The sequence below is a fragment of the Polypterus senegalus genome, chromosome 14 (genome assembly GCF_016835505.1).
Source record: "Polypterus senegalus isolate Bchr_013 chromosome 14, ASM1683550v1, whole genome shotgun sequence".
NCBI lineage: Eukaryota > Metazoa > Chordata > Cladistia > Polypteriformes > Polypteridae > Polypterus > Polypterus senegalus.
The window spans coordinates 72,166,784-72,190,146 of record NC_053167.1 but is presented as its reverse complement, the minus strand read 5'-3'; the positions used below and the strand labels follow the sequence as shown (position 1 = coordinate 72,190,146).

General features: G+C 36.4%; 1 protein-coding gene across 1 annotated transcript in view; it reads left to right on the top strand.

Moving 5' to 3' along the window:
- Window positions 1-23,363, top strand: part of btbd8 (BTB domain containing 8) — a 96,475-nt gene that overhangs the window by 13,716 nt on the left and 59,396 nt on the right. Inside the window, exons 4-8 of the mRNA XM_039734875.1 lie at window positions 820-1,020; window positions 5,103-5,359; window positions 6,134-6,245; window positions 9,053-9,142; window positions 21,730-21,810. Coding sequence (XP_039590809.1) covers window positions 820-1,020; window positions 5,103-5,359; window positions 6,134-6,245; window positions 9,053-9,142; window positions 21,730-21,810 — 741 coding nt within the window. The remainder of the gene's footprint in view (window positions 1-819; window positions 1,021-5,102; window positions 5,360-6,133; window positions 6,246-9,052; window positions 9,143-21,729; window positions 21,811-23,363) is intronic.

Genomic DNA, 23,363 nt, shown 5'->3' with positions numbered 1-23,363 from the left:
TTTATTTTTCGCATTCAGTCTCTTGAAAAACTGTAAGGCTAGATGTGAATTTTTGTTATTTAATTATCCTTAAGTCAATTTTTTCAAAGTCCTGACCTGAATCCAATTGAGATGCTATGACATGACCTTAAAAAGGCGGTTCATGCTAGAAAACCCTCAAATAAAGCTGAATTACAACAATTCTGCAAAGATGAGTGGGCCAAAATTCCTCCAGAGCGCTGTAAAAGACTCATTGCAAGTTATCGTAAACGCTTGATTGCAGTTATTGCTGCTAAGGGTGGCCCAACCAGTTATTAGGTTCAGGGGGCAATTACTTTTTCACACAGGGCCATGTAGGTTTGGATTTTTTCTCCCTAAATAATAAAAACCATCATTTAAAAACTGCATTTTGTGTTTACTTGTGTTATATTTGACTAATGGTTAATTGTGTTTGATGATCAGAAACATTTTGTGTGACAAACATGCAAAAGAATAAGAAATCAGGAAGGGGGCAAATAGTTTTTCACACCACTGTATACTGTATAAATAAACATATACATGTATACATACATCCTGAAATTGTCTGACACCTTGCCTTACACATAGCATCTGTATATTAACAATTCATATTCCGCAGGATAAAACAATGAAGGACATCAAATGTAGACAGGGAAGAATTATAACAATAGGCCTTATGTTAATTTTTGGAGTAGCAGTTTCTATGCAAGAATTGTTAAAAGTTTTTTTTTTTATTTTCATAATAGTAACAATGTTTTAATAATAATATGATTTTAAAGTTGATGAATGTGCATTGTTTGATTAACGGTGTATTCCTTTTAGGCTCTTCAAAGAAGAAATTTATTCAGATTTGTTATTTTCGGCTTGTTTTGGTACATTTCGAGCACACAAAAGTATTCTGCGTGCCAGAGTCCCCGAATTTTTCTTTAAAATTGTAATGCCGGCACTGAACACTTTTGGAGATGAGCCTAAAGTTGTAAAAATAGAAAATGTTCAACCCTCAGAATTTGAAGATTTTCTGAAGTGAGTATTTAAACATATTTTAGTGTTTCATAATGATGTTTATATAATTTTTACACAGGTTTTCAATTAAAACATTACATTAGTTGGTAGCATAAACATTTAAGTCTGTTTACTCACATTATGTTACCTCAGTTAATTTTTGTCCCAGCTATGTTCAGTTTTTGTTTTCACCGATTTAGTATTGGTGTCTTTCGATAAACAGTAAGTTAATGTCAGTTTTCCTCTGTCATCAGATAAACTGTAATGTTTTCAAATAATCATTTTCATATTGAACTTGCATTAGCACTTCATTGTATTGTTTTTGGTGAGAGAGATATCACCAGATCATTCTATGTTTCATTACCAAGAATTAGGCAGAGTGCACCGAGGACAAAACTGAATCCAGTGACATTTTTACTGACTAGTGATTTTTCTTCTTCTTCTTCTGTCGGCTGCTCCCGTTAGGGGTTGCCATAGTGGATCATCTTCTTCCATATCTTTCTGTCCTTTGCATCTTGTTCTGTTACACCCATCACCTGCATGTCCTCTCTCACCACACCCATAAACCTTCGCTTAGGCCTTCCTCTTTTCCTCTTCCCTGGCAGCTCTATCCTGAGCATCCTTCTCCCAATATACCCAGCATCTCTCCTCTGCACTTGTCCAAACCAGTGTAATCTCGCCTCTCTGACTTTGTCTCCCAACCGTCCAACTTGAGCTGACCCTCTAATGTACCAATTTCTAATCCTATCCATCCTCGTCACACCCAGTGCAAATCTTAGCATCTTTAACTCTGCCACCTCCAGCACTGTCTCCTGCTCTCTGGTCAGTGCCACTGTCTCCAACCCATATAACATAGCCAGTCTCACTACTGTCCTGTAGACCTTCCTTGTCACTCTTGCTGATACCCATCTGTCACAAATTACTCCTTACACTCTTCTCCACCCTGCCTGCACTCTCTTCTTCACCTCTCTTCCACAATCCACATTACTCTGTACTGTTGATCCCAAGTACTTAAACTCATCTACCTTCGCCAGCTCTACTCCCTGCATCCTCATCATTCCACTGATTCCTCCCTCTCATTTACACACATGTATTCTGTCTTCCTACTGACCTTCATTCCTCTCCTCTCTAGAGCATATCTCCACTTCTCCAGGGTCTCCTCAACCTGCTCCCTACTATCGCTACAGATCACAATGTCATCAGCAAACATCATAGTCCACAGGGACTCCTGTCTAATCTCGTCTTGTCAGCCTGTCCATCGCAATTGCAAATAAGAGAGGGCTCAGAGCCAATCTCTGATGTAATTCCACCTCCACCATGAATGCATCTGTCACTCCTACCACAGACCTTACCACTGTCACACTTCCCTCGTACATATCCTGTACAACTCTTATATACTTCTCTGCCACTCCCGACTTCCTTATACAATGCCACAACTCCTCTTGAGGCACCCTGTCATATGCTTTCTCCAGGTCCACAAAGACGCAATACAACTCCTTCTGGACTTCTGTAAACTTCTCCATCAACATTCTCCGAGCAAACATTGCATCTGTGGTGCTCTTTCTTGGAGTGTCATTCGATTTAGAAATCTGAAAAAAATATTTTTTTTTTCTAAGAATGCTCAACTGAAAATGTGCCCTGGTTTTAATTAGAATTGCATAAAATACCATTTAATATATTTTATGTCAGATTAATCGGGTGTAAATTTCAGATAACGTGTGTAATTGTGATCACTTTTTAGAAGCACATTTGAATTTTAATTGGTGATTTTTTTGCTTGTCTATTCATAAAGATTCTTCACAAACATTACTTTTCATAGATTATATAGTGAATATGAAGTGAACCAAATATTACACATTTGAATTGATGGTGGAATGAAGTGTATAGATTTAAATAAGTTGTCTTACATTTTGTTTTAATTACTGTAGTAATGTTTAAAATCTTGTTTAGTTCTATAAAATAAGAACATGATTTCTAAAGAGCTTTTAGGTTTGCAGACTTGGAACAAATAATTTCCTAAACTGTTTGTATTCTGCATGTGCAGTTGCATGCTTTTGCAATTCCATTAAAAACAATTAAACATAAACATCTAATTCCAGCATCTCCCATTCGACCAACCATTGATCAACACAAACTGTCTTCTTTGAACCATTGGGGTTGCTTTAAAATCATCCATCCCCCAACACGCAATAAATGTCAAGGAGATCAAATTTAGATGCTACAGTTTCTCTTAATTATGAATTAAAATAATACTGTATAGGATAAGCTTTAATATATAGAACACAAAAGCTGCAAAATAACCATAAAAAATGACAACTGTCATGCCTTTCTGGGCCTTCATATGCTAGTTTGTTCTTTTATCTGTTTAGTGGGTCATTTGGCTCACTTTGCACCTCTGTACCACATCAAGCATTCTCACACATCCCATTCCCCTGGCCTTTCTTCTTCCGGACACTGGAGCCTTGCTTGTATTCCCTTTTGACTCCCAAGTTTCCCGACCATGAGTCCCAGAATGACAACACATGTCGGGTTATGAATATCCTGTGGAATTTCTGGGGTTATTCTTCTTCTAGAGCCCCTTCTGCCAGCCCCAGATATTCCAACAGTCCTGAGCCTCGTCTCATCTTTAAATAACCTGGTAACAACCAAGTAGTGTAGCCAGCAACCTTAGGGGTCCATCCGTAATATAAATGACTTCTTTGATGATAACTGTTGGACTTGAGGGTTCTATTACATTACCTGCCTAAACCAAGTTAGTACTTTCCTTATTCGCCCCTAGCATTATTCCAGCTTTTCTCAGTCTTCAATGCACCTAATGACTTTTACTGAAACTCTTTTAACTCAAACTTGTTTTATGTCTACCCAAAACTATCCATTTCTTATTTTGTGAATAGCTGCATGAAGGTTTTGCTTAGTTAATTTGCAATTTGCGTACAGTTTTCAGTCAACAGCAACAATGTTAATGTCTATAACACATTTTCATAGTAACTGTGTAGCTCCAAGTGCTGTGGTCAAGAATGACAAATATACAGTTAGCTGTGCTCAGATGGCCAGGGACAAGAGGAAAATAAAATCTCCAGCTGGTATGAATGCTGGACAAAATAAACCTTTAGAAGCTGAATGACCTCTCAGCCCTACCTTAACATTTACAATCATGTCCTCATGAAATAATATAGTTCTGCTGATGTTAGTCCTAGGATAATCTTCATTTCTTTTAGTGTCAAATATGGTAGAGTAGACCACAGGATACTAGAAAGAGAAAGCAAAGGTTAAAAAACAAAAAAACTAGTTAATCAGTGAGACTTTTTTTAGTTTCTGGTTTATTTCTAGTGCTCACAAGTTACTCTCCCTGCTATTCCTGTACACCTGACACAGTAGTCTGTCTTTACTCATTCATTTGTAAGAGGTTATCACATAGATTTGAGCTTTAGCCTGAAAGGAGTATTCTACAAGTTCATTTTATAATTAGCCAAAGATTAGCTCCTGTGTACTGGATTAGATTTTAGTCCATTTCATTGTGCAAACAAGCACACTTTGAGATACTGGTGGAAACCTACTGTGTAAACATGGATAAAACATTTAAGACTTCCATACTCGCCTGGAATTGACCAGGGAACCTAGCACTTATTGGGGAATTTTATTTAAAAGAAAAATGCCATCTTGTCTTGTGTGTTGACATTCTGTTACTGGCATGTTGATTAGTAAAATTAGATTAACTGAGTGTAAAAAGTACAGTTCTTAAAGTGCAAAATCTTAACAGCATTTATATACATAAAGAAACCTATTAACATGTTCATATATGATTGCTATAAATTGCTTTTGCATTAATATTTTTTTGTGAATGTACCTACTGTAATTGTGCTTTATGACAGAAAGACATACTGTTATGGGTGAGTTTTAACCTTTTGCAGCTGTTATTAGCCTTTGTAACCCAAAATGAGATAAACCTTGCTTGCAAAATGGGTTGTATGAAACAGAAGATGCTTTTAGGTTCTGATGAAATAAACCACATTCTAGTTTTATTTATTTTTCTGTGTAGAACTCAAGTTGTTTGTTTCAAATCAAAATTATTGAACTGAATCATGTTTATCTTATTTCTTCAGACTAATCTATATAGCAGATGAAAAGGTAAATGATCTTCAGGTACTTATGAAGGAAAGATTGCATTCAACATCCAGCTGTGAAATAAACAAAGCTACTGAAATGTTCAACAGAAATTATCCCCAAAGAGATACAACAGCATCTATTTTGCTTCCATCCAAAGAAATACCTGAGGAACATGAGATTCAGGGTTTTGCATCTTCCACAAAAGCTGTCTTTGAGGAATCTGCAGAGGATAGTTACACTTCCACATCATCAGGTACCACCAGCAAGACCCCGTTCAAAGTTGTATTCTTTGTTTGTTTAAAATACGTGCCACTGAGAATGAAGTCACAGTCATTTGTAATTTTTCAGTACGATTTTAAACATACAAACAGAATGCACCTTTGCCACTAATATAAATTACTGGTAACTTGCATTATTTTGCCTACTGTAATTTAACTTTTAACCCACCTTTGTCTTATTTAGATTTAGTATACAAGTATCTATAGATAATTGAGATGAGAAATAAAACTTACTATATACCTTTAAGAATCTAATTTTAAATTTTTGTGAACAGTGATATCAGTAAGTCTATCATTGCAAAATTTCATTTAATTGGTTTATCAAATCATTTGTGTTACTGTTGCTGTATGTTTGTACTGAATATGAAGCAAGATAGAGTAAGTCTGTCTTTATATTTTAATTAGTACTATACTGCCATCAAGTGCTTTGTACTTTGGTTCATGCAGTGCACGCTGAACACTTTCTGTCCTGTTTTTCCCCAAATCATACTTTTGTTACATTTTAACAGTAATGCCTTTATATTTTATGTTATTCATTTTTTTTCTTAAAGTTGGCTAATTTAAACTCTAACTCTATGCATGATTGCTAAATCATCTTTAAGATACATTCATTTCAGGTAGTCTTCAACTAGTTACTTTTTATAAATATGAAAAACATCATTTTGTTTTAGGAAAAAATAAATGTAAAAAAAAAAAATTGAAATATTATTGCCACAAATACAGGAATGTCTGATTGTTATTGAATTTAGATTTTGTGGAACCAGCATCTGCACTGGGAGAAGATTTACTTTTTTTGTATAAGAGTGGAGATTTTTCCGATATTGGTATTGTCACAGAGAAGGCAACTTTCAGGGCTCACAAGTAAGTACACTTAGAAGAGTTGAGTAAAGTGTTTTTGCAACAGTGTACAACTTTACAATGCTGTAATTTCTGGCACAAACATCACAGATATTGTCATTAACAATATAATATTAAAGCTTCATTGCAACAGTGGGTGCAGACACTCATTTTATCACCAGAATGTAATCAGGGCTTTGATGAAGGCAACATGTGTTCATATGAGACAGTGAGAATCTAATCGACTACTATATGTTCAGAACCAAAGAAGATTTCCATAACATAAACTGTGGCCACTTTGTGTGTATGCACTACTGCAGCCATGCATGTCTTCAGAAAAAGATTACCTGTACTGAAATGAGTTAAGCCATGCTACTGAGAGGCCCAGATCACTTCTGCAATGTAATTTTCACTTGTTTTAAAACTGCCACTATATGAAAGTCCTTTGAAGCAGATTTGTTAAATTGCAGGTGTACAGTATTTAAATAGGCTCCCACTTTTTGCTTGGTGATTTAAAACTATTAATCTTTTCTTTATTTTTTTTTTCTAATTTCAGTTTTCCTGTTTTGATTGACTGTTACATTATTTTCCAGTTTTGTACTGCCTAATGATTTTTATTTATTTATATGAACTCTCATAAAACCACCCAGTTTTGACATTAACTGTTAACCTCTGCCCTCACATTAAAATGAATCCATTATCTCCCTCTTGAGAACAGCTGAATATGTCAGTAGGACATATTTGGATATTTTTTTTTTTTTTTACAGGCATTGAGTATACTGTAGTGTGGTGTGAGGAATAAGAAACTGGACACAAAATCAGACTGTTACCAGTTCAATTTCTGTGTCTGACCCATTTTGTGACTCAGTGCTGCAAAAAATGGAAACAGTTGTATTGTATACTTTTACTTGGAAAGTGCCTTGGGATATAATTTGCAATAAAAAAGACACTATATGAAAGATGCTGTTCCTATATACTTGGAAATGTTAATGATCCTATAATAAATTAAATTAGGAAAACTTTGAGAGTAGAAATCTGGGTATCTGTTTATTAACTTTATGGAATACCAACGATAAATGGCCCATATACTGAGTTGGAAATGTTATTATTTGCTACATTTTATTATTTACTACATGCTATTTTCTTCTAGAAGATGGCCAGGCATATGTGTAGAGGAGATGGGGGAATCCCAGTGAGGAATTGTCAAAAGCTCCTTTCCTATCTTTACAGTTTCCATTAACTTAATGAATACCAAAGAAAAACATCATGGGATATGCTTCTGGAACAGAATGGATTGATTTCCTGAATCAAACAACATTCTTTGAAGATTTTGGTTACAAAAATAACATTGCAAATATTATACACAAATTGCATTAATAACCTTTTTTATATAAACAAAGCTAAAAAAATACACTAAAAAGGAAGACGGCATGGATTTTACTACTATATATTACTTTGAAATGAACACATCAAAACTAAACTGCACTACCTGAAATATTGAATTTCCTTTTAAACCTATTTGATGATTCTTCACAGACGATTTGTCTTTTATTGAAGTTAAGGTTAAATTTTATCATATATTTTTGTCCTTAGGTGTGATAAAAAATGCAATTTTCTATGCACCCAGCAGTACGCTAATTACCGTAATTTAAAATGTGGAATTGAAGCTTTTCATGTTCTGTTTAATTCATAAATTTTATTTGAATTAAGTGTTTTAACCAAGTGTAAAATTAACTCTTAACTCCAAAGCTAATATTGTTTAAAATTAACCGAAATGTCTGAAGAAAACTGTTAAATGTCTTTATTAAAGCTACCATACTGATAAATATACAGAAAGTTGACATGTTGCGCGAAAAATGTGTAAACAGATATTTATAACAGTGGCAAGAAACAAATGGACATATTCAAGTCATGAGGACAAACCTATTAAAAGTGTTAAATATATTAACCTTTTTTTCTGGAATAGTACGCAAAAATAATAATAATCTACAATTAGTTAAAGAACCTCAATTCAACAGTTTTTCCTCCTCCCCCAACAATGATCTATTTGGGTGAAATTTGCACACAGTAAATTACTAAGTGTCTGATGCTAATTTATCAAAATAAATCAATGTTTGCTGTACCTAAAATGGCAATTTTATAAGGCAGCTGTGACCACTGCTTGATGTGAATTGGAGAATATCAAAAACAGTATTCAGCAAAAATATTATTTGATTTATAACTTTTTTTTTTTTTAATCTAGAACATAAAAGATTTCTGTAGTGATTTCACATCCTGTAATAATAATGTGTGGACTTTCATTTTTATTCAGATCATTCACATTTACATGTGGTTTAAATCATTTTGGGATTGCCTTTGTTTTACTGTCAGGTAAACAATAAATGTGTCATGGTGGCCAGAATAATTAAAACATTCTTAAAGCACTGAAGTTATATTGTTAAATCTAGTGTACCTGTATTGCTAAATAAAAATAAACAAAGAAAAATGAACAATAAACAAAGAAAAATTAACACAGAGCTTCATGGTCATTGAGAAAATCTGCAGTATTACCTCACTTTAAGGTAGTTGTGTTAGACTCAATTAGACTGACGTGTTGTGTAAGAATTTCTATACTGACTGCAGTCATTTGTTAAATACCCTTATGTTTCTAGTCAAAAAGTGTCTTGAAATTATATAAATGAACCATATACTTTATAGCAATGGCTTAAGAGAAAAGCCAAGCAAAATGACACCTTTTATTGGCTAATATATCTATATATATAACATATATTTCTATATTTTTCTAAGAACATTATATTAAGAATGGCAATGATTTTGTTGTTACCCTGTAGGGCTATACTCTGCTCACGCTCCAGCTATTTTGCAGCAATGTTGGGTGGAGACTGGCTGGAAAGCTCTCAAGAGTGCATTACTCTCCAAGGGTAAGATTTCTCTGTTGTTCAGAAATAATATTAGAGCAGTGAGTCTGCAACTATGGTAGCTGGAAAACTGAGACAATTCATTGTGCTTTTTTCTTTTAATCATCCGTATCATTGTGCTTGATATGGATTTATTTCCCAGTTAGTAAAAATCAGCTTTTTGTGAAAGGGCTTTATGTCTTCTGTGCAGTAAATCTGTAGTTCTTGTGTCTGCTATAAAGCCTGTATATCAGTAATACCTACACCCAGGACTGTCAAATATGTGTCTGAAGTAGATTGTATATTTTTGTACATTATGTTTTAATGTTCTTTTATACTTTAATGGTTAATAAATTGTATTTTTATTTATTGGTGGTTTATTTTTTATGTTCTTAACATAGTAAGTGAAGGTAAGAATTTCAATATACTGTTTACAGTGTAAACCTTGAGTTTCATAACTGAATTTTCACCATTCACCTTTACTTCCAAATTAACAAGGATGTGTTTTATTTATGAATTAGTGTATGAGACTGCTCTGAATGGTTTGGTTTTAAATTGTAAATGCTTCCCAGGTAATCACAATATAGATTAAAATGTACTAAATTTAAATTCTACACTTTCATGCTTACATAGTTTTATGTAATATATTTTAATTGAATTACTTTAGCTGTTACTGCTGTGTCACCATGAAGCTGCTGCATCTTCAAATAAAGTTTTTATACAACACATTGTTCAGAGGGCAAGTATCGAGTTTTAGGACTAAAATACATTTGTTCTAGCTATTATATTGCAAAGATTTATAAAGGTTGGAGAATTCATTACATATTGGGACTCTGGACATTTGTCACTGAGACAACAGTTAATGTAAAATGGATTAATATTAGAGTAAAATGATGACTATAATGTACAGTAGTTATTTCACTAAAGCAGAAGTTATTCTGATGAAGCAAACAAAGCCAAAAACAGTTGTAACAAATATACAGAGCTAATTTAGTATTAAGAAATTAATGTTATAAAATTAGATTTAGAGCTAAGATTCCGTATTAAAACTAATACGGATGTAACAGCTCTGAAATAAGAAAGAGCTAGTACAGCAAATTCATAAATTGTCGTGTGTATCAATTACAGTTTGCACCCTCAGTCTCAACTATTGATTTAATAAGATACGAATTTGCATGTTGAGTGTATAAATACACTCACCAGCCACTCCATTAGGTACACCTTGCTAGTACTGGGTTGGACCCCCTTTTGCCTTCAGAACTGTCAAATTTTTGTGGCATAGATTCAAGAAGGTGCTGGAAACATTCCTCAGGGATTTTCGTCTATTTTAACATGATAGCTTTTGTGCAGTTGCTGCAGAGTTGTAGGCTGCCCATCCATGATGCGAATCTCCCATTCCACAACATCCCAAAGATGATCTATTGGATTGAGATCTGGTTCCTCATGCATAACACTGTGCGTAGAATTCACACTAAAATATGGCGTATGGACAAAAGCAGAAATGTGCGTATGCACAAAAAAATCCAGATGCATAAATCTGTGTGTATGCCAGCTTCCATGTTCTTCTGATTCATAAATCCCAGTTAATGTGAAAAGTAACAGTTGTGCCTGTTGCTCCAACCCAACTCCTCCCAGAATTATGCCTCTTTGAATATGTAAATCAATATAATGTTTTGTGTTCTGTGAAAAGACAATGGCAAAAGCACAGGGATAAAAAAGAATTTCAGCGAATAACAAGTAGAGGCAAGGAAAAATATACAATTTTTTTGGTTTAAGCAGTGATATAAACAAGAAAAGGAAGTTGATTGAGTGATAGAGTGGCGGAGAAACTTGAAAGTTCAAGTTCAGAAAGTTGCACAGTGCTCGAAATAAATAAGAAGTGATCAGACATCAAAGTTGCCATGAAAAGGAGAGCTGTAGCCCACCATCTGAGTGTCATATGGAAGCATATTAGGGTACAGAGAAAAGAAAATAAACTGGGACACAGTGTGGAAATAAAGGTCGAAATTCCCACTTTAATCAAGTAGTTTATTTTTGTCATTAAAGTAGAACTTCATAAATTTCATCTTAAAATTGTTTAATTTTAATAGTTCTTCAAATCTCATTGTAACTGAAGTAGCACGTTAAATGCTTCGTATTCTATGTGTTCTTCAATGTACTCTTGCGTGTGTGAATCAGTATGTGCGTCTTAAATAGGCTTTCTCTTATGCCGACAGGACACAGAATACATTACATTCATGATGTTACAGCTCTCTGAACAAGGTGCTTGCTGTGCTGTGCGCGGCCCTCAATAAAATAATTTATTGTAGCAGTACTGTCTCTTTCAAACGTACTAACCACTGATTCCTGTCCTTCCTTTTCTTTCTCCAAATAACCAATCGCCACACAATCAGCTCTTTAATAAATGTCAAGCCATCTGTAAGCTTAAAACGCTGATTCTTCAAAACTTTTAAGGAACACTGAAATATCTTCGTAGTACAATTATTGTTGTATAATTATTCCATCCATCTACTGTATCCATCCAGGGTCGCTCCAGTCCTAGCATGCATACAGTGCGAGACAGGAACAATCCCTGCCTTGGGGCGCCAGTAAGTCCTCGTATATTTAATCATTAATAATATACATTATTTAAATGAAGTTGAAAATGTATAATGTAATATATCCCCGAAGATAACGCCTGGAAATCTAAATCGACTTAGAAACCAGTCGTCATCATCTCTAAATACACGTTCTATTCTATTGAATTGAATTGAATTCCTTTATTGTCATTGTACGGTACAATGAGATTCAATATGCAAATCCTCCATAAACTTATTTTCCTATAAAATGGTAAAATAACAACAACAACAATAGTAATAGGATAAAAAACAGTGAAAAATAGGAAAGCAAAAGTAGCTCAGGTTGTGCATTATTACAACTGTAATGCAAGTTCACAATGAGGCAATTGTACTTATAAGTGCAAGCAGTTCTACCGGGAGCACTTCATGAACTGATTGAGTGGGTTTATTGCTCTTTGGATGAAACTGCTTCTGAACCGCGAGGAAAGGCTCTGAAGCGTTTGCCAAATCGGAGAAGTTCAAATAAACTGTGCACATGGCTGAGGCAGCGTGTGGTAGAAGCTGTACCCTGATAATCCTATTTCCGATCAGCTACTGTAGAGCTATGATTCCACACTCTGATACAGTGGGTTAAATTCTCTGAGTGGTGCATGGATAGTAACAATGCTAAAGTGGCTATGGTATTTGGAAAAGTTTGGCCATTCGGTGCACCATTATATGGTTACAGGTTGATTACAATCAGATGCCTTGAACTAAAAAACGATATGTGGTTAATTTCAGGGTATTTGATAAAGCCTTGTCAGTGATGTGAATCTAAAAAATAAAAGGAAATCACACCGGAACAGTAGCACTGCTTTGACACTGGGTGCCACCAGTTTGCAGAACCGAGAGGCGAACTTACATACGCAAGGGATTGAGCTGGCGTGAAAATGTGTGTGGCTTTACGCCAAGTTTAGTTTTTATACATCGCTATGTCAGTGTGGAAACGGGCGTATGCAACATTTTTGTGCGTACACACCGTTTATACATGAGGCCCCTGGTGACTGTGGAGGCCATTTTAGTACAGTGAACTCATTGTCATGTCCAAGAAACCAGTTTGAGATTATTTCAGCTTAGTGACATGGCTCATTATCCCGCAGGATCAGAAGAAGGGTACATTGTGGTCATAAAGGGATGGACATGATCAGCAACAGACTCGGGTAAGCCGATGCCCAGAATAGTTCTGTCTAGGATCGGCTTACACAGTTAGTATATACCAGGCAACTTCCAGCATTCTTTGTTTTTGAGCAGCACTGCACCCCTGTTGCTTTTCAAATTAAATAGAGTTGCCCGGTTCCAAACGTCAACTAGATAATAACATCCATACAAGACCGCAAGACAAGGACATTAGTGAGTCTTTGTTTCTTAATTTATTTTTATTTGTAATGTTGTGTTTTTTTAATTATGTTTTTCTCAAACAATTAACAAAAACATGAGGGCCAACTGGAGTTGACTGACAGCATTCTTTATGTTTGAGCACCACCGTGCCCCTGTTGCTTTTTAAATTAAATATAGTTGGCCGGTTCTGAACGTCAGCTGAATGATAACATACATACATCACCGCAAGACAAGCACATTAGTGAGTCTTTATCCAACCCGCCATATCCTAACTACAAGGTCACAGGGGTTTGCTGGAGCCAGTCCCAGCCAACACAGGGCGCAAGGCAGGAAACAAACCCCGGGCAGGGCGCCAGCCCACCGCAGAAAACCTACACAGACATGAGGAGAACATGCAAACTCCATGCAGGGAGGACCCGGGAAGTGAACCCAGGTTTATTGTTTGTTAATTTATTTTTATTTTTAAAGTTGTGTTTTTTTTAATTATGTTTTTCTCAAACAATTAAAAAAAAACTTTATTTTCCTCCCGGGCAACGCTGGGTATTTCAGCTAGTAAACTAAATAAATATACTTTTGATTTAAGATTGGTTAAGTGTGCTTTCTTCCTTCGCCCATACGCTAATCCTAACAATAGTGAAGGCATATGAAGTAAATGTGTAAGAATTCATTAACCTACCAATTAAAACTTAATTTGATTTTCATCAACCAATAAGTTGAAATGGGGAAAAGCAACAAATCGGAGTGTCAAAAGCAAAGAGACTGTCTGTAGGAAACAGCTCCTGTCATTTTACTTATTAATGCCTTTAGTGATGCAAGTATGGACTTTAAATGTCTATAAGACTTCTCTATGCCTAGGTTTTAAATTTTCTACATGTAGGATAAGGCTTTAAAATTTGTAAAATTACCACATTTCATTGTTTGTGACCATATACTGGATATGTTCTGCAGCATGCCTTCAGATGATTTGGAATGCTTTACCAGGGCATAGACTACATACAGATTACGCAAATCATTGGTACTGCAGTTAGATCACTGACTAAGGATAATGGTGCCCTATGCATTTTAATAACTTTATACGTGTTATTGCCACAGCCGCAGGGAAACCAAGTAGAACGTTCAGGCTAATGGAATTGAGTTGATGTCACATGCAGCAGTGTCGGAACAGTATGGAGAACATTTACTGCATGATCTCAAACATTCAGGTTATGTAGAAAAATAGATATAGTCCATTTACTTTGGATTAAGCTGTAAAATATGCGTGTGTCTGAGAGGGCACAATAGATTTAGTTAGTATATTTAGTGTCAGTCGCCGTACATGCCATTCTGTTACTATTTAATTTATGATGTGTTAAAGGATGTCTCTGCTGGAATAAAACTTAATGTTTATATGCTGTATTAATACACTTGAAAAGATAACTTCTTCCTGCAAAGTGCTGTTTCTTATTGTTCTCTAATGTAATAAGGTGCTGACAGTCAGAATAAATGAAACATAGTGAAACCTGTAAACCGTCTGTGAGTGGTCTCGTTTTCAATATAAAGGGATATGCAATAAGTGACATTAAATATTTACCAGATTGTTGGGAAAAGCTGCATTTCCCTTTTTAAATAGGATGTCTGTTTTTTCATGTATAATTATGTGACTTATAAAATATATGTAGTTTAAATATTAAAGTAAAATCTATAATGATTTGATACCACAACTGGCAAATAATAACCAAAATGTATTTTATTTCAGTTTTAGACCTTTGCATCAAGCTTTGCTTGATGTCATTCATTCAGAGTGATCAAGTGTGTATAACACTGCACTTTAACACCACAGGATTGTTGATTTAGGTCTCACTGTCTCCCTTTGTAACTCTGAAAATGTCATATAACCTTCCTCTGCTTCAATTCATAAAGATACATATAAACAGTTTTGCAGTAGTTTTGCCAATGTAAAGTACCTTTGAATTGTGTTCATTATAAATTGAAGCTGTTATTTTTTTGCTGCTTTTTTATTTCTTGGATCATTATTTGAATGTTCAGATTAGGAGATATTTCCAACAAAAATGTAATTTATACAAAATAAAAGCTCAAGGCAAAAAATATATTATTAAATAGATACTGCAGCCTCATTTATGCTTTTTTTAATTTTATTTTATTAATTCTTAAGTATGGACTCAATTGCTCATTTCAGCTGTATATATATATATATATATATATATATATATATATATATATATATATATATATATATATATATACTGGCATGACTTGAGGGCTGAAATTTGGTCTTTGGCACTTTGTTATCATTATTTAAGACTTGACTCAAAGGTGTAAATATGAATATTCAATATTATGTCATACTGAGAACTGAAATTTAATGGTAATACACAAATGCATTTTTAATTATTAATCATGAATAATTTAGACTTTCTAGCATCTAACTTTAAAATAAAACTGTAATTCATTTTTTCATTTACCAGTTGTTGTGTATGTAAACTGCTCAAAAAAATTAAAAAACACTTTGAAAACACATCAGAAAAAATCGTACTGGATATCTATACTGATATGGACTGGGTAATGTATTAGGAATCAAAGGATGCCACATCGTTTGATGGAAATTAATATTATCAACCTACAGAGGGCTAAATTCAAAGATGCCCCGAAAATCAAAGTGAATGCGGCAGTCTAGTCCATTTTGGCGAAATTGCATTGCAGCAACTCCAAATCGTACTCAGTAGGACCCACTGCACCAGCAGACGGTCTGATAATGGGTCCAAGGATTTTATCCCAATTCCTAATGGCAATCAAGGTGCTGTTGTCTAGCCTGTAGAGGTCTGTACATGCCTCCCCAGACCATCACTGACCCACCACCAAACCGGTCATGCTGAATGATGTTACAGGCAACATCTGTCACATGTGCTCAGGGTGAACCTGCTCTCATCTGTAAAAATCACAGGGCGCCAGTGGTGGACCTGCCAATTGTGGTATTCTATGGCAAATGCCAATCAAGCTCCACGGTGCCAGGCAGTGAGCACAGGGCCCACTAGAGGATGTCGGGCCCTCAGGCCACCCTCATGAAGTCTGTTTGTGATTATTTGGTCAGAGACATTCACAGCAGTGGCCTGCTGGAGGTCATTTTGTAGGGTTCTGTCATTGCTCATCCTGTTCCTCCTTGCCCAAAGGAGCAGATACCGGTCCTGCTGATGGGTTAAGGACCTTCTAGGGCCCTGTCCAGCTCTCTTAGAGTAACTGCCTGTCTCCTGTAATCTCCTCCATGTCCTTGAGACTGTGCTGAGAGACACAACAAACCTTCTGGTAATGGCACATGTTGTAGGGTCCAGGTATTGCCTCATGCTACCAATAGTGACACTGACCATAGCCGAATGCAAAACTAATGAAAAAACAGTCGGAAAAGATGAGGAGGAAAAAATGTCAGTGGCCTCCACCTGTTAAACCATTCCTGTTTTGGTGATCATCTCATTGTTGCCCTTCTAGTGCACATGTTATTAATTTCATTAACACCAAAGCACATGAATCTGATTAACAACCCCCTCTGCTACTTATCTGACCAGATCAATATCCCAGATGTTTGACTTGGTGCTATATTCAGATAAAAAGTGTTCCTTTAATTTTTTTGAGCAGTATATTTAAAAGCTCAGTGTACTGTGCACATTTACAAATGTATACCTAAAACAGAACACTAAATAGCAAGCAGTAAATACACAGACAAAATCTTTACATTGTATTGTTGTCTGTACATTTCTGTCTTCCATGCCAGGTCAGTCAAGGCCTGGGTTAACAGTGGCTGCCTCCAATAAGTACTGTTAGCCAACAGGGTGCTGAGGGAAATTGGGCTACCGTTGGCCGAAGGAGAATGAGAGGGGGAAGATTTGTCCACAGGTAGGCGAGAGAAGAAAGATTAGGAGAGTAGAAGTGAGGGTTAAAACTTTGAATGTTTGCAGTATGTCTGGTAAAGGGAGAGAGTTAGCCGATATGATAGAGAGAAGGAAGTTTGATTTTGAGTGTGCAAGAGACCACATGGAAAGGGAATAAGGCCAGGTGTAACGGAGGCAGGTCAAATTATTCTACCATGGTGTGAGTGGAAGGAGAAATGGGGTAGGGGTCATCATGAAGCACCAGATTGTTTTGGAGTTAAAAGAGTGTTGGACAGAGATTTGATTATGAAGCTGGAAATTGGGGATGTGATGATAAATGTTATTAGTGCATATGCCAGAAAAGTTGCGTGTGCAATGGATGAGTGGATGAAGTGATGGAAAGTGTACCCAAGGAAAAGAGAGTGGTAACTGGAGTGGATTCCATTTGGTATGTTGGTGATGGAATGGTATTGTGTCAAGGAGAGGAATGAAAATCAGATGGTAGTGGATTTTGTGAAAAGGATGGACATGGCTGTGGTGAAAAGTTATATAAGAAGAGTGAGGAACACTCCACAGCTGGAGTATATCCTATGCAAGAGGGTCAGTCTGAAGGAGATTAGAGACTGCATAGTGGTGGCAGGGAACGCGTAGTTAGGCAGCATAGGGTGGTGGTCCGTAAGATGTTGGAAATGAAGTGGAGGAGGAGAGTGAGGGCGGGGCCAAGGATCAAATGGTGGAAGTTCAAAAATGAAGACTGTAAGGTGGAGTTCAGAGAGGAGGTAAGACGGGCACTAGGTGGTAATAAAGAGTTACCAGATAGATGGGCAACTACAGGCTGTAGTGGTAAGGGCAACAGCTAGAAGAGTGCTTGGTGTGACATCAGGAGAGAAAAGAGGACAAAGAAACCTGCTGGTGGAATGGGGAAGTATTAGAAGAGTATACAGAGGAATAAGTTGGTGAAGAAGAAGTGGGATAGTTAGACAGATAAAGGAAGTAGACATGAGTACAAGGAGATAATAAAGAAAGATGATGGTCTCAGGAATGTTGATCTGGTCAGGTCCTCAAAACATTTTAACATTGCTCTTAGAAAAGAGAAAATCAACAATTTCAGAAATGTATGCTATTGCACACTGATGGCAGCAACCAGCCATTGAATTAAAGAACAGTTTTAATTAACGACAAGACTCTGCACCTAATTAAGCTTCTAGTTGGAGTGAAATTGGTTGGAGTTTGAGGCCCTGACTTAGTTGGTCTTCTGATGGGTCACTCATTTCACATTTCATTTATGTTCGGGGAAAAAAATGAAGAAATTCGGGGGAACACATCTTAAAAAACAAGTCAATTAAACTTAATTCAAAAGTAGTTAATTAGCAGCAAAAACAGATCACTAATTAAGAAATGGGTTATAATGAAAACCTGCAGCCACTGTGGTTCTCCAGGACTGGTGTTGGGGACCCCTGCTCTAGAGAGAAGAGGATTGAAGGTCAGTAGGACCAAGACAGAATACATGTGTGTGAATGAGAGGGAGGTCGGAGGAATGGTGAGGATGCAGGGAGTATAGTTGGCAAAGGTGGATAAGTTTAAATACATGGGATCAACAGTACAGAGTAATGGGGTGTTGAAGATAGGTGAAGGAGCGTGGAGGCAGGGTGGAATGGCTGGAGAAGAGTGTCAGTAGTGCTTTGTGACATACAGACAGACAGGTACCAGCAAGAATTATAGGGAAGGTCTACAAGATAATGAGACCAGCTATGTTATATGGTTTGGAAACTGTGGCAGTGACAAAAACACAGTAGTAAGAGCTGGAGGTGGCAGAGTTAAAGATGTTGAGATTTGCGTTGGGTGTGACAAGGATGAACAGGATTAGGAAAGAGTACATTAGAGGGTCAGGATTAGGAAAGAGTACATTAGAGAGTCAGCTAAGGTTGAATTGTTTGGAGACAATGTCGGAGAGGTGAGATTGCATTGGTTTGGACATGTGCAGAGGAGAGATGTTGGGGATGGAGCTGCTAGGCAAGTAGGAAAGAGGAAGGCCTAAGAAGAGGTTTATGGATGTGGTGAGAGAGGACCTGCAGGTGTTGGGTGTGACAGGGGAATATGCAGAGGACAGGAAAATATGGAAACAGATAATCTGCTTTGGCAACCCCTAACAGGAGCAGTTGAAAGAGAAGATGATGATTAGGGTTATAAATGGCTAATTTATAAATGGCTAATTTATAAAGCAGTAATACTAAAATATGAATTTATAATATGAACGTAATTAAAATGTATACATTTTAATATATCAATATATCTTAGTTTAATATATCAATATGTTTTAGTAAGTTAAGCCCAACTTTCAGCTAAGAGACAAAAAGAAATTCAGTCTGCAGAGATTTCTGAGAAGATAAACCATTGCCTGGCATCACTAGAAAAAGTTCCATTCAAGTAAATAAACCACTGCTCACATTCATTCATTAGAAAGGAGACCAGTCAAAATTTATCTGACCAAGATCTCCCAGGTCCATATGGTTTAAAGATTGTAGTATTGCACACAGCACTGTTGATAAAATTCAATGAAGATGTAATGTTGAATCTGATGCTACTGATGATGTATTTATTCTGTACTTCTTTTCCTAGTTCAGGAGGGATAATTTGTAATTTATAACCACTGCATAACCAAGAGAAAAAAAATAGTAAGGACTTAATAAAACATGATCACAGCAAATGGCATTATAAAAGGAATTATCAGCAGCTCTACTGAGAATAGTTATACTGAAGTAGTGCACCCAAGTTGAGATGGCTTTGCCAGGGATCACACAATACAAAATTGTTCTTATACCTGGTCATGATGTAATAATAATAAATAAGTACCCATTGTTGCTCTGGCTCATAACAGTTTACAGAGACTTAGAGGATGTCAATTTCTTGGCAAATTCCAACATTTGTCACATAGCTACCAGCCTGGCAAATTAATGCAATTTTAGGAAAGTTGCCTTGCAAGATTTCTCAAGCTGTGCCAGATTAGATGGGGAGCAGTCGTGGACAGTAATTTTTAAGTCTCGCCACAGATTTTCGATCAGGTTAAAGGTCAGGATTCTGTATGGACTACTCAAGGACATCAGTTTTCTTCATTTTTAACTCGTCCATTTTTGCACTGGCAGATTGCTTTGGGTCGTTGTCCTGTTGATACTTACTTACTTCCCATTTTAAGCCTTTGGGCAGAGGAGAGAAAGTATTCCTCCAGGGTCTCTATTAATTGTGCTTGTGACAGTGCGGTCGGCTCCATGTTACCGGATCCTTCCGGGAGCCTTTTGAACCCGCCACTGCCGATAACGTACCTGAGGGATGAGCTTAGCAAATGAGGACACATATGCAGCAGGAAGGGGTAGGTGTGAAAGTGATCCAGTGCTTTTATTAAAACAAACCAAGTGTCCAAAAGTGCAGTGCATCAAATGATTAATCCCATTAATAAGTAATCCATAAAAATCTCAGTGCAAATCTGGAGGGTAAAAGTCAATAAATAAATATCCTTAAAACAAGGTTAAAACACAACAGGATTCTTCTCTTTAAAAATCTCAGTCCCCAGTGCTTCCATTTAAAACAGATGTCACTCCAGCTTTTCCTAGTTGGACCTCCTAGCTTGAAGAGACATCAACCAAAAGGGGCAGACCATCTTCTGATCCACTCATATCCCTGCCACCTATCCCATGGTGATCCACGGGGCGTAGCCAAGCATCCACTTCCTTGACTCCCGCTACCCTCACTAGCATTACAGAGGAGTTATCTGGAGTAAAGCAAACTGTATGTGTTTCTCATTGTATCACCGTTTAAGAGGGGGTGTCTGAGGAGCGACCGCATCTCCTTGGAGTGTGTTTAGCCCCCCTCTTCACAGTGCGAGCAGCCGAGACACAAAGTGGCTGGCGCGTAGCACAGGCCAGGCGGTGGTGGGGAGAGGGTGCTAGTGAGCAAAACACACTAGTTTAGTTTATTAAAAAGTCACCCTGCACCATGGACCTGTTATCATAATGCTGTATTCATTTTCCTATCAATTCTGATCAGATTGCCAGTCGCTGCTATTGAAAAGCATTCTCCCAACATAGTGCTGCCACCATCACAATTTAACAGTGGGTATGGTTTTACCTGGCTGATGTGCATAGTGCTTAGTTTTCAAGCCAAAAAGATCCTCTTTAGTCTTGTTAGACTACAAGAATTTTCAACTCATCTTAATGTTTCTTTCAAATGTGTGAGAGTGACAGCTGGAATCAGTGTTGCCTTTCTGACAAGTACCATTCTTGTTTGGTGACTAATTTAGAGGGCAGTGTGAGTATAGTATCATATTTTTACACAATGTATGATGGATTCTCTGAGCTGAAAACTCTTTTAATGCATTATTTTATTTATACCCATTAAAGTTACGACTTTTAATTATATGTTAAAGGAATACTCCTCCCAAAAATATTTTTTTTATATGCTACTTATGCCATGTAGGTTGTAGTGTTAGCCGAGAAACATTTTTTAATCATTTTTACATGGAAAAAAGACATAACAAAGATTCACGTTAACCAAGACCAAATGGTGACAGACTCTGGACATTGGCAAATGATGTGAAAAATGCCCTTGGGGGAAAAAGAAAATAATTGCATAATCCACATATCTTTGATCCATTCATATTATCAGAATGTACAAAATGCACGTATGTTTGCTAAAATACTGTTTATACTTACATAAAAATCTGCATAACAGGTAAACAGGAAAGGCACTTTCCCACAATACAGTGCATTTTTATTGATTGATTTACCTCTCGATGTATGATGTATGTTATGTTGTTTTTCAGAATTGGTCAAACAGAAATGGATGTCATGCTGCATTTCATTTATGGAGCTATTGTTGACCTTCCTAAAGGAGCAGATGTGTGGTGCGTATAACAATATTTCATTCAACAGCAAATTATTTAAAATGAAATATTATTTAAGGCAAGCTTCCTATTTTGAGGCATAAATAAACAAATATTCAGGTGGTGTTCCAAGTTAGGATATGCCTAATCAAATAGAAATTGCAGACTTTATATTTTAAAATTTTATTAATACAAAGACAATATTCAGGTTGCTCAATGCTTTTATAATGACTTTTTTAATTCCTTTTTTCATAACTCTTGTTTGATACTCATTCTTTTTTTGATTATTCACATTTTTGTTATTTTGCTTCCATTAAAATAGAAGTTTGGTGATTGAGTCAAAATTTGCTATCGAGTTACGTTCACATTCTGATTCTGTAATGTTCAAAATATTGGGAAAGGTTGATTTTAGTATGGTGTCTTTATGAGTATGTTTGTGGAAACGTGTACAATGATAACTTAGTAAAAAATGTACCTATCTTATAAGTTGCATCGCATTTGTCTTATTACAGGCTCTTGGCCTATTTTTTTGGTCCAGTTTGGTTTAGTAGTACTTATCTCCACATTATGTAAGTTAATATACTTGATTGTATATTTTTGTACAGTACAATTAGTTATATTGTATTATAAAATCTTATGTTTGGTGATTTTCTGTGGTATCACTAAAGTAAAGGTTTTATTATTAATCTGTGTCTGAATTTTATGTGGTGACCGAGTGGGCAATCTTATATCATCCGGTGAACCCAGATACAGTATATGCCAAGAGGGACAAATATTCTAAACATAGTCTTTTCATTAAAGAAAATAACCAAGGTGAATTTGACAAATGGAAGGCCTCAAGCAGAAGTAATGCAATAACCCTGCAGTTTATTTGTGCCTGCCTACATCTATTTTGAATCCATGATTGAGAGGTAGAGTGGCTTCTCCAATTGGCCAGCTCAATTACCACACATCCATTTTGAAATTTTTTCAATCCTAGCCCTTCTTTTTACTGCCAGGCAAGCGTTCGTCCATAGCTCACCTCTGGTATCTAACCTTTTCTAGGCTTTTTCTAGGTTTTAAACTCCATGTTGGAAGATGTCTTTATCTCCAGTTCAGGAGAAACTTTACTTTTGTTTAGGAGTGCAGGGATGCACCAGAAGCCACTAGAGGAACTCCAGCATGGCTCCCTAAGATTCTTTTATTGCCATTAATAGGCTAAGTCTTGCATGAACAGTTAGAGGTCATGACAACATCAATCCTTGGCTGATGTGCCCTCACTTCTTTCTGTCATTGATTGACTTTTCCTCCCTTGGTGTAGCTTTAACCAACACAGGTATCTTTGTAGAATGCTGGGTCTCCTCCCCTCTATCATCTTGAAGAAGTATTATTTGCTTCTGTCCCATCTATCGCCTCCTCCCTATTGTGCAGGTGTCCCTGCATCATGTTCCTCTTGCCAGTGAGAGCTGCTTCTTGCTTTTATCACTGCTGATAATTGTCCCTGCCTTTTATGGAATCCTCCTGCTTGCGTGCATTAATCCATATATCTACAATAAATAAGGTCTGGTGAAGAGCCTAGTATACAGTATGCCAAT